The sequence below is a fragment of the Lolium rigidum genome, chromosome 6 (assembly GCF_022539505.1).
Source record: "Lolium rigidum isolate FL_2022 chromosome 6, APGP_CSIRO_Lrig_0.1, whole genome shotgun sequence".
In the NCBI taxonomy this organism is placed as follows: Eukaryota; Viridiplantae; Streptophyta; class Magnoliopsida; order Poales; family Poaceae; genus Lolium; species Lolium rigidum.
The window spans coordinates 118,262,332-118,274,835 of NC_061513.1; the positions used below are offsets into that span (position 1 = coordinate 118,262,332).

At 42.6% G+C, this 12,504-nt stretch overlaps 1 protein-coding gene across 1 annotated transcript; it reads left to right on the forward strand.

The window, feature by feature from the left end:
* The first annotated feature begins 5,638 nt into the window (after nt 1-5,638).
* LOC124668427 (deoxycytidylate deaminase-like) lies at nt 5,639-9,925 on the forward strand. The gene is made up of 9 exons (XM_047205572.1): nt 5,639-5,853; nt 5,964-6,039; nt 6,941-6,980; nt 7,238-7,296; nt 7,503-7,540; nt 8,971-9,034; nt 9,142-9,195; nt 9,685-9,786; nt 9,863-9,925. Exons 1-9 carry the CDS (start codon nt 5,639-5,641, stop codon nt 9,923-9,925), a joined length of 711 nt encoding a protein of 236 aa, XP_047061528.1.
* The last annotated feature ends 2,579 nt before the right edge of the window (nt 9,926-12,504 follow it).

Below are 12,504 nucleotides of genomic sequence, written 5' to 3' on the forward strand. Positions count from 1 at the left end.
AACGTTTTGTTTCGGGTGAAAACTTCAGCCATAAGAGCCCTCATTTTTTCAGAACTAGAATTTGACAACATTTTCTGCAGTTGAACTAAGAGCATCTCCAGTCGCGTCCCCCAAACGTCCCCCAAAGCGCGCCGGATTGAGCGTTTGGGGGACGTGTTTTGTTCGTGCCGCGTTTGGGGGACGTCGCTCCCCAGCCGCGTCCCCCAAACGCCGCCCCCAAACATTTAAAATAATTTTTTTAACACATAAACCATTTATATCAAATGTAGCATATGAAAAAAAATATTTTCGAGGATTGTTTTCAAATTAAATTACAACAAACAATAAAACAAGTAATCAAATATAATAAAAAGGGCTAGATGATACATCAAGGTGCCACGGTATTTCCTTTGATCCTCCACAAATGCTCAACGAGATCAGCTTGAAGTTGCTCATGCACATTGCTGTCACGGATCTCTCGCGTGCATGACCACAAAATCAGCAAAATCTGCAGGCACCTCATGATCAACCTCCGCGAGAGGTCCTTGACACTCATAGGGACCAACATGTGACCTAACATGATTCTTGCGGTCATCCTCGATGATCATGTTGTGCATGATCACACAAGCCTGCATCACCTCCCACATTTGGTCGTGAGACCAGCTTAGAGCAGGTGCCGGACAATGGCAAATTGTGCTTGAAGCACACCAAATGCCCGCTCGACATCCTTCCCTGCAAGCCTCCTGTCGTGTAGCAAAGTGAGAATTCTTCAGACCTCGATGGATTCGAGATTGTTTTGACAAAAGTGGCCCATTTTGGATATATACCATCGGCTAGATAATAGCCTTTGGTATATTGGTGGCCATTGATCTCATAGTTGCATGGTGGAGCATGCCCTTCCACTAGTCTGCACGAACACCGGAGACCGCTGCAACACGTTGATGTTATTGTGTGATCCCGCCATGCCAAAGAAAGAATGCCAAATCCACAGGTCATAATCTGCCACGACTTCAAGCACCACTCTGCAATATCCATGACGCCCTTTGTATATACCTTGCCAAGCAAACGGGCAGTTCTTCCATGCCCGGTGCATGCAATCGATGCTTCCAAGCATTCCGGGAAATCCTCTCGGCAGCATTTTGTGCCATGATCCTTGCAGATCTCTTCCTCGGTTGGCCCTCTCAAGTAGTATTTGCCAAACTTTCCCACCACAGCTCGGCAAAACTTGTACATGCACTCAATGGCAGTAGACTCACTCATGCGAAGGTAGTCGTCCTGTGTATCGGCGAGTGCTCCGTATGCAAGCATCCTCATGGCGGCGGTGCACTTCGAATGGATGAGAACCCGAGAACGCCTACAGCGTCGAGCTTGAGCTTGAAGTAGGGGTCGAACTCTCGAACGCCGTGGAGGATATTCATGAACAGGCCCTTGCTCATCCCTGTACCGGCGCCGAAAATTGTCGGCATGTGTTGCCCCGTCGGCGAAGTAGTCGTTGTGCAGCATGGCATGCCCCTCCATCCTCTGCCGGGCTTCGACTTCCTTCTTCCCGGCCTTGATCCTCCGCGGCGCGGCCTCTTCCTCTTCTCCGCCTCGGCGTCAAGCATGTCCCGGAGGGACGCGATGATCGGCAAATGCTCCCGCAGGTCGTCGTCGAACGCTTGCTCGTCCTCCAGCAGCGGGGCAACCATCTCATCGTCGGCTGTCCATGGCTAAAGCAAAATCAATGGTTAAAATTGCGCCGAGGCGAGACGACGCAACAAACAGCGACCAATCGCGCCTGCCAGGCAAGTCGTCGAGCACCTTCGTGCGCGGAGGTGGGGCGGATTTGACGGCGCGTTCGGGAGGCGCTGGCGACGCGGCGGCGGCGGCACGACCGGCGGGAGCCCCGGCCGCGACAACGGTGCCGACTCGCGAGCATAGATCAGACGCCCAAACGGCCGGGAAATCCAGCGGCGGCGGTGGGGTGGGAGGCGCGGGAAGGAAGGAGCGACGAGAAAAGAGGCGCGAACCAACGGTTTATGCAAATAGTCGTCGACATGTGGGAGCCCGCCTCGCTTTTCGTTGTGTCCGGCGTCTCCGGTGCGTCCCCGTGGGACGGGGACGGGCTCGGGGCGCCGGACACCGTATCGGGGCGCGCCGGACAAAAAAGGGCTTTGGGGGACGCGGCTGGAACGCTTTTTTTGTCCGGCGCGCCCCAAATCGCTTTGGGGGACGGTTTGGGGGACGCGACTGGAGATGCTCTAAATCTTCCAGAATTGAGAATCCTTAATGTGTAGCATCATAATATATCTTATCTATTTTCTCCTAATCCTTATTGGTGTATCTAAAGGAATGAAAATTCTTGTGTTTTGCTCATTTTGTACATTTTTTTACTATACCTCTTACTGAAACTAGATCTAGCCTTTAGTTGTTTTGGTGAGGAAACAAAGTTTAAATTTCATATAAAAATTAAAATTTTCATGTTACATGCCATATGCTTACAATGTTCATATACTGCTCCAATTTTTTCACCCTTCTGGGCAAATCAGCATGGCCTTCAAATTTGAAATGATCCGGTTGGGACTTGGAAGTGAGTGTGCATAAGGAAGTTGGAACTTGCAGAACTGGCGAAGAACTTTCAACATCACAAATTATGATACGTTATTTCCACTCTCTGGAGAGTGGCACATAGTGGAATGGAAACACCGTAAGTACCTAGATAATAGATATTTTTTACAAAAGGTTCTGAGGTGATTAGCGTAGATATAAGAACATCTAAAATATTTAAAAAGTTTGCACTAGAAGGACGGTATGTACTCAACATTATCTGGATGGATGTTATGCTTACAGAGGTTAATCATTTCATCATGTCAGTATAGTTTTGTTGAGTGGTATATGTACCAGCAGCCAAATATGTGAGGAACCGGCACCGTGTGGAGAGGAAATGGATGCATTTGAGATTGAGACAATGAAGATGCATCATGATCAAGCCTACAATCTGGTCATTGTCTTGCCACCTTAAGGGGTGGCGCGACGTCAAGATACCCTGCCTAGGAGCAGACGTTTGTAGCAACATACATGTGTTGATGTATGGGTACATGACATAGTATATTTTAATCAAAATCTGTATATACCTTTGTTGTTTGCTTAGCAACACACGTCACTTGAGATGGAGGAATTGATGTTTGTGGCTACATGTGGGAATTGACCATTGCTCATGCTTGACATTCATGGTTGCAAAGTACACAACCATTTGAGTAATTTATCTCGTCGTATAATTGTTTCATATAGTTTTTAGTCCCTTGAAGTCATTTTGACCGACACATAGAATTAGGGATAATACAACAACAAGCAAAATTAAATCAGAAAGCAATATGAGACATTTTTGAAACAGATATATATCAAAGTTCCAAATCATCTCATCTAGAAAAAATAGCACACAAAATAAAGAATGTAAATATGAAAATAAATAAATAGAAACTCACGAAAATCCAAAAGTATACATTTTCTTATAGTTACTTCACTTAGGAACCAACAATGAGCATCAAATGTTGTAAAATGGAATTCATATTGTAGCGATGAAGATCAAGAGCATGATCCAGTAGTTTGAGTAAGCCAAGGACATCCTCCTCGGCTGGTTGGCGTTGTCGTTGAAAGTGTCTCTTCATTTGTAAGTGTCTCTTCATTTGTAACTCCTCCTCGGCACCACATTTTTCACATGGATTATGTTCACATGTACGACGATGAAAATTAATTTAAGATCGTGGCAACGCACGGGCATTCAACTAGTTCAAGTAGCAATCTAGTGTAACATAGAGTTATATGTGAAATTTCAACTTAATAGTCTCCACTGTAGTACCGATATATAAAATGAAACCAACAATATTATGTGAGAGACTTAAATCTTATGTTCTCGATCAATTCGTTTAATTAGTTGCAGCGATTGAGTATAGCTAGGATGACTTTGGGTTGACAACCTAGAGTTGGAATTCAGCCAATTCGTGGTTGAATATCCATTATGGGCCTTTCCAGCAAGTGCGACCCATATAGCTTGATCACATGCTACAACTTTTCACTTTCCACTTCCACTTTGTATATACAACTCTCTACATAATAGAGAGGATATCCTAGCCTCACTTCCCACTCACACAGCCTATCCCTAGCTCGTCGCACTCCCCCTCTCCACGTAAATGCCACATACAATCAGCCAAGTTCTTAACACTTGTCTTCCCTATTAATCAGTAGGCAAACTCCAAGGTCGGATCTTGTCGGGATCTTGTAGCCGCGCCTGATCTTGCTGGGCCACTGAAGCCGCGTCGGACCTTGTCGGGCCCTTAAAGCCACATCGGATCTTGCACGGCTCTTGAACCCAATCTACAGGTGTGTTATTCATCAAATCTACACACCCCCCGTTTTATCTTGTTCATTCAGATTTGTATGTTTATTCTTGTGTCTCCTTAATAGTCATTGGTGTTTCTCTTTTAGATCTATGACGAGGTGATCATCTTAGGCGTGTGAAAGAGGGCGGGCAGATGCACACTGTTGTTGAGGGCGTGCAAAAGAGGGAGGGTTTAGAACCACCAAGTGTATGCCTTTTTGCATGACACAACGAGTGCACTATTGTATCGGTAGGAGATGTGTGTATGGTATCTGAAGCAAAAAATAATTGTTCATCGAGAAATTGACACATCGATGTTTTTAAATATTTAGGTCGTCTACTAGAGTACGGCCTACTCATATATAAGAGGCAATATGATAATTGATACGATTAGTGTAAGACCACTTAAGGTAATGCCTTCTCGGGGGTTCCTTATCTATACGAATGGAGTGCCTCGACTAGCGGCTAGGACCAATTAAGGTAATGTCAGATCATGCTCTCTTTGTCTTCTGATCATTAAGTGTTTTTGTCAGGTCCCTTGAATGCCTCTCCCATTGAGTTATATTGAAGTGATAGTGAATGGTTGCATTCCCCACACAGGGTTTGCATATGCTATGAGTCATTGCCAAAAGAATTAGTCTGCCTTTGAGGTAGAAAGAAAGTGGGAGAAGCACTAAAATTTGGTCTATGCATACATGATAGACTAGGAGTGAGAGGGTGAATATTCCATGGTGAACTAACCCGTACATTCGTTCCCTATTATGGGTCTCTTTTAGTTAGACTTATTCTCTACATTGCTCTTTTATTTCTACCTTTTTTGTGACTAGTTGACCATGACTAGCTGCGTCAACTTTTGTTGACTTTGACAACATAGACACCATGAAGAACTTGACTTGACCCCTAGTAGGATTAGCTATTCACTAGGAAGGTTGATTCAGTGATTATTTGGATGACCGGATTATTTAGGAAAACCAATCACCCAACAAAGTTAATTCAATGGTTATCCTAGTTTTTTTTTAAAGGTAATGCTAACAGTCGACCATATAGTTGGGCTTATCAGTGTTGGTTGACCATATAGTTGGGCTATCTAAGGCCCAAAACCTAACAGTTGCTGGTGATTCCAGCTCTCCTTCGAAATCCCCTAAAAAAAGGTCTCCTTCGGAAAAAAAAAAGTCTCATTTGCTGCCGGGAAGTCAACAGAAGCGGCAAACCACAGTGCCCCAAAAAATTTCCCGCGTTTCATAGGCCGCGACCACCGGATCTAGTCAGCGGCGCCGCCGCACCGGAGTACACATCAGCGCGATGGCCTCGACGAGGGATCTCGCCATAGTGTCCCTCTCGGCCGCCGCGGGAGCCGTAGCCGCTGTGGCCGCGCAGCGCTTCCTGTCCTCCTACAGGGCAACCAACGCCCAGCCCCAGAACCCGCCCCCGCCGCGCGGCGAGCCACTCCCCGTGAACGGCTCCACCGCCGGGAGCCCACCAGCGCAGGACCACTACAAAATAACCAAGAGGGAAGGGTTAGTTCTCGCGGCTCAACCCTCTTTCACTACCCCTCGCCGCCTGTGGCCGCTATTGCTAAGCATGGGTGAAGATTTCTGCCTCTGAGGCGCTTCTGATTCTGTTGCAGGTTTATCTCATGGGACGACTACTTCATGGCGATCGCATTCCTTTCGGCTGAGCGGTCCAAGGATCCTAACCGGCAGGTGAAGTAAATGTTGATGCCTGTCAAAACACCCACCTCGAACTTCAAATATGTGCTTGCGCTCACGCTGTTTGTATAAATTCGAATGTGACTGGTAGTCTCCTACTGCGGTGAGATAACTGAAAGTGTAGGAGCAGACTGAAGCTTAGATTTGTATGTGTATATACTTGTATAACCAATGGTCAAGTAGAAAGGCAACACAGCTCATAGCACACCCTCCTGCAAGGTGTAGCCAGAAGGCAGGTGTAGCACAGAAGGAAATACGGAGTACCAATTTTCGGTATATGCTGATTCTCATGTCTGAGTGTGATAGACAAACTATTTTACCTGTTGCGACAGAATAACATGTTTGCAATTAGGCATTCACTTGCTATAAAATACAACCACATTTGGCGTCGAACTCATTCCACTGAACTATGACGCGGCAGCAGGGATGGGAGGGGGGGGGGGGGGTACTATCTGGTTGCACTGGCTGCCAGGCACAATGAGTGGCGGCACTGTTGGCTGCGGACAGATGTGACATTGGATTGGGGAGGCATGGTGGTCGTGGTAGGAAAAAGGAAAAAGGGTGGGCTGTTGGATAACTGCGACACTGCACAAAATCAGTTGATTGCGTTCTAGGCAGATCTAATGAATAATTGATTAATCTGCTTAAATTAAAACCATTATGGTGCTTCAAAGCTTCTTAAATAAAGCAAAAAGTATCCAGGGATCTTTGGAGGCTCCGTTGATTGTATTGAAAGAAGTTTGTTTTGACATCTTCTTATACAGTGAATGTGACCTAAAAATAAATCTTCACATAATGTAGCAAGTAGAAAGTCATGTAGGAGTAAGATTTTTTATTCTGCCACTTATGTTAGTGAAGAATTGTCATCTATGTACCTAAAATCCATTTTATGCAGGTTGGAGCATGCTTGGTTAGCCAAGAAGGCATTATCCTAGGTGAGGCTGAAACTCAAGAATACCCGATTCAGCCATTCAGTTTTTTTATCTTAATGGACTTTAACATCTGAGGCATCTATTTTGAATGCCAATCAAAGCCCATGGCTGTTTTATGATCTGCAACTTGATTCATTCAAAAGCCCATTTTAATTGCTGGCTACAGCTCTGATAAGCATATTACAAGGATTGTTGTGATAGGCCAAGTGCCATAATGGCTCATCTATAGATAATATAACTCATTTTTTTTTTACAACCAGGTATTGGCTACAATGGATTCCCAAGAGGTTGTTCGGATGATAAGCTTCCTTGGGCAAAGGTAGTTTTCTTTGAAGCTGTAATTAGAAGAGATATATATAAATTGAGTGCCATTCAGTAATAAGAAACAATGATTAGCTCTAGTGATTCTTGTGTAAGTTTGCATTCCAGTGTGATGTTCATTCCATATTCAATCAAATACTATTTTCCCATGATTGCTGGAATTTAATAGTTTCTTATATATCTCTTCGTACCTCCTTACCACAGAAATCTGCAAGAGGGGATCCATTGGAGACAAAATATCCGTAAGTTATGAACTCTTCAGTCAAATGGTCGTTGCTTTCTATTTTAGGACATAATAACTCTTTAAGCACACCTGACAAGCAGAAAAGAATTGCAGCTTGAATAAAATACTATCTATTGATAAATTGGGTATTTCTCAAGTGACTTTTTAAGGTACACTCAAACAAATATGGCCAGTAATTTGCAAGATCCACTGACTAATATTTACTGGTCATGTAGACTTTGTACTAAGTAAAAACACGGAAGTAAAACTATTTTCATGATGGAACAATGATAAAACGGATATCACCTGTGCTGCAAACTAAAGTCTTCATATCAACCTATTTTCTTTCCTTTTTCTACCTTTCAGAAGTGTAAAGTAATGACTATTTTTTTGGCCTGGTAGCATGTCGGATGCAAATAATAACACGCACATGAATTAAGTGCAACTAAAATAGACGAATACATACTTAATTTAGATATCCAGTTTCATTTTTATGTTATTACTAACACACATGTAGATGATACGGAGTATATGTTAACTTCGAGTGCTTCTACTAGGTACCAAAAAGAGTAATAGGCCACATTTGATGATTTGTTTCTGCACCGTATGTGTGGTGCAAGATATAGATTCTTATTTATCTAGATGTGGGCCTGAACCATACCAAACCTAACGTGAAAAAAATCATCATCATGCATGTATGATATGAACATCTGCAGTACATATATCTAGCTCCTGATCCTAAACCGTAATGTGTGGCATGAAATAGAAAACTTGTGTTTGTTTACATATGGCAGTAGTTTTCTGAATAAAAAAGAATAATTTATCTATGAGGAGTAAATATCATTTCTAACAGACACATCTGATAACTTGCTACAATTAGAGAGCTCATATGGCCAAAATACCTTGATCAATGGCCGACCAGGATTAAATTCTACCTTTACCTCCTAAGTGGTAATTAGGAGCATCTCACAAGAGCTCATGTCCCTAGTAAAAATTGCCAGTGCCATGTTGCACTTGATAGCCTTTTCTGTTCTGTGCTATATCAAGAAGGGAACTGCAAGTCCCTTCGTTTTCTGCAAACAATAATTGATCTCAAGCAATATAGCTGCACTGCTGGTTAGCAATTCACATCATGCTTGATTGTCTGGCTTGCCATTTGGAAAGTTGTTAACCTTGCATATCTTGCCACCTCATTATTTTGTCATCTAACCTTTTTCTGAGAAATTTAAGCTTTATTGCCCGAGTTACAAACAAGTAAATGTTCCACCATCTGCAATTTCTGCATGATTTTGCCTGAGTTACAAACAAGTAAATGTTCCACCATCTGAAATTTCTGCGTGATTTTGTAGCAGTGCTAACGTTAGTTATGACATTATGAGGTACTTATATCTCACTGCATTTGCTAAATGCTGCTCAATTCTAACAACCAGAATCTTTTACTCTTTGCAGCTATGTTGTTCATGCTGAAGTTAATGCTATTTTAAACACAAACCATGCTTCAGCGGCTGGACAGGTTTGGTCTTTCTGTTGTCCTCCATCTTGTATTTAGCACTCAGTAGCATCACTGATCGGTCTTTAGGATTCTTAGACGAGTCCCTTATTGTTTCCCTTCTACTGCAGAAGCTATATGTCACCATGTTCCCCTGCAATGAGTGTGCTAAGATAATCATCCAGGTTAGTTCCTACAAGATCTCATGCATTTGAAGCATTGGTGCAATGCTTTCAAATCTCAGTTTTGTTCGTTAAATGATTCAGTATATTTCTAAATTCTAACAAAGCACTCTATAAATGTCCACCCTAGGTTTGTACTAGTATATAATCTTTTCACGCTATATTGAAACACTCAGATTCACTGCAAGCATTGGTAAATTTTATTAATTTAATTTGTGCAAATATTACATTTTCAATGATTTACTGGTATGACCTTTCAGCCAGCAGTTTCCATTTCTTCACTCTTTTCACTGAATTTACCAAAAATAATTGCCATGTCAATTCTGCACTATGAAATTACTGGTTTTAACTTTCACTTATTTATTATTTCCCCTTATACCTAAATTAATAATCACTCGTGCTATTTTGTCTTGGAAGTAACTTATACATGTGCTCATGTGATTCGGACAATCAACTGCTCAATTCTAACAATTGTGTTGATCTTTCTTCCAGTCAGGTGTATCTGAAGTCATCTATTTTGTAGAGAAAAGGATTGATAGCTCAGATCATGTTTATGTCGCTTCTCACAAATTATTATCAATGGCTGGCGTGAAGGTACTAATTTTAACCATTTCAAATATAAGCACTGGGTATTGACACAGATTACATTACTACGCATCATCCATCACAGGTCAGGAAGCATCAGCCGCAGATGGCACAAATACCAATCAAGTTTGAGGAGCCAAGGAACTGATTTAGTGAAAGAACTGTGTGCCCTTAGGTAACGGAAGAGGAAGTATATTTGGCTGATGTATTCTGACGTTTCCTTCTTTTCCCCCCTTTTAGCTAGTTTTATCTGTGATGTAAGTTATCATTTGATAACTGCACCGATTGCAAAACAATTCTGTCAGCCTCATGGGTCTGTTGTAAACTGCACCCTGTGACGACATCTCTATGTGCTCAGCATCATGAACTATTCTTCTGTAAACTGTAATTGCACCCTGTGACCTGTGTTAACCTTTCTCCAATTACCGTTGCTACTTTTTGTTTCTCGTGTATAGGCTGTCAAGTGGAATCCTACCTAAATCACACTTATATTGTAATTTAATTTTTCTTGTGCAAATTTTAAGAAAAATCAAATCACACTACAAGTGAAATTTGGGTGGGATCCCACTTGACATTCTACTCGTGTAGGACATGTAAGCATTAATTTTCCTAAAGGGAGGCTATTTCTAGCTGTCAACGGAATAAATTCTTATGTCTCAGGTAATCAGGTTGATTTTTCATCCTTTGAAAACTGTATAGTTATATATTGATGAAAGCAATGGCGTGCAACAGCAGGTATTGTTGCAAAAAAAAATCTGTTATAAAAATCCATACATTTAGTATTTTAGGTTGGATGATGCGCAGAAGCGATGATACATCTAAGCTTTGTTCATTTCTAGTGAATCTAGTGTATTAACGGGATTGGAGGAGATTATCATGAATCCCAGAAAATCTCTAATAGTTCGTTTACTTTTTGGGATTTGGATGGGATAATCTTGAGATATTCTGGCAAATCTACACATTTTTGTCTAGATTAAAAATTCTCTATCATACTTGTGTATTTTAAGCTCCTCCACACGCGTGGAGGTATGGAATTGTGCGGAGCGGGAAACTGAGAGCAAAAGCTTTTCGTTTGCTACTACAGCTTGGATGCGTAGAATCAAACGAAGTGGGAAGGATTCATTGGATGTGGAATGGTGCGAAGTGAGGATGATTTATTGGGTGTGGAATGGTGCCAAGCAGAGAGGATTCATTGCGGACGGGAGAATTCGTAATCAGAGAAGAATGAGGGATGACGGAGGTGGGGTGACAAGAAGAGGGAGAGCAGCAACTACAAGAGGAAGGGGTGCATCAAGTGAGCAAGAAAGAGGAAAAGGAAGGGAGAGAAGTACATACACAGGAAGAGCAGCAGCTGCAACAAGGGAAAGAGGTACATCAAGTGATCAACAAAGAGGAAGAGGAAGGGGGAGATCTACAAGTGGACCAACTGTAAGAGAAAGATCAAGAAGAGGCTACACAACACCCTGGCAGTATCTACTACATGTGTTTTGGTGATGGCAGGATTGACCTCAATGCATTTCCAGACTTGTGAAGATTTCACTGCGAATGTCAATGCACGTGAGATGCCTTTGAGTCAAAATGCACCATCCCAGCTGACAACTAGCAGCACATGAGAATTCATCAATGAAGTTGTTTAATTTTCTGATTATGTACTAAACAATGCATATGACAATTCTTGTTGCAAACACTGAACATGCATGAGAAGTTATTTTGCTACGACAGTACATTGATGAATTGTTGATGCCATTTCAATTGATTTTCCTATTGTAATAACACAATTTAAGTAAGCAACCAACATCATGGAAATTTTATTTCATCAAGTACACGGTACAATTTGTCTTACACAAAGCCCTTGTTCATCAGAGCTGAAACACAATACATGGCTAAAGAACTAGCTAAAATTATGAGTCTCCTATCTCTACTTCTAAGCTTCTCCCTATGTGCTATATCCATTGCTTTCTTCTCTGGCTTCCTCTTGTTTAGTTCAACCTCTAATTCATTCAACCTCAGCAAAATCAGTCTATTTTCTTTCTCAATGTCCTTGCACATGGTTTACATCTTCTACTAAGCCTTCTTGTTCTATTTTGTACTACAAAACAGAAAATTGCTCTAGATTTTCAAATAAAAGAACCAATCATATGCACAGAGCACATGGGAGCACAGGGGAATTACCAGCGTCTTTGTCCTTACCGGCATCCTTGGTGGCGTCCTCCTCGACGATGACTGGTAGTAGACGACGGAGGTTTCTTTCCACTCCTCGCCCATGTGCTTCCGTCACCGCTATCGCCGGCATCGACGATCTACGCGCCCCCCGTCGACGCCATCGGCCCGGTGGCCGTGCAGAGAGCTCCCCCACTCCACCGCGCAACACTCCGTCGCCGTGGTCGTGCACCTCGTCGTCGCCGTCGCCTCTCTGCGAGCTAGGGTTGGGGACGAAATCGAGTGGCCAATTGGAATGGCCGAAAACGCATGACATAACATTCTCAGGGGGTATTAGCAAAAACAACAGCGGTCAGCGCGCCAAAGGTTAGCCACTGTGGCATCAACGTGTCGTCGTTTCATTGGTTAGGACCAAATCTTCACGAAAATTCAAAATTTGTGAACCGTGGTCTCACGTTTTACAAGTTGTATGTAGGACTAAACCATCACATCCAAGACAAGATGTTGGAGGTCCGGTGTGTAATTAGCTCATTTGCATTCTATAGTGAAAATGAAACTCGATACAGG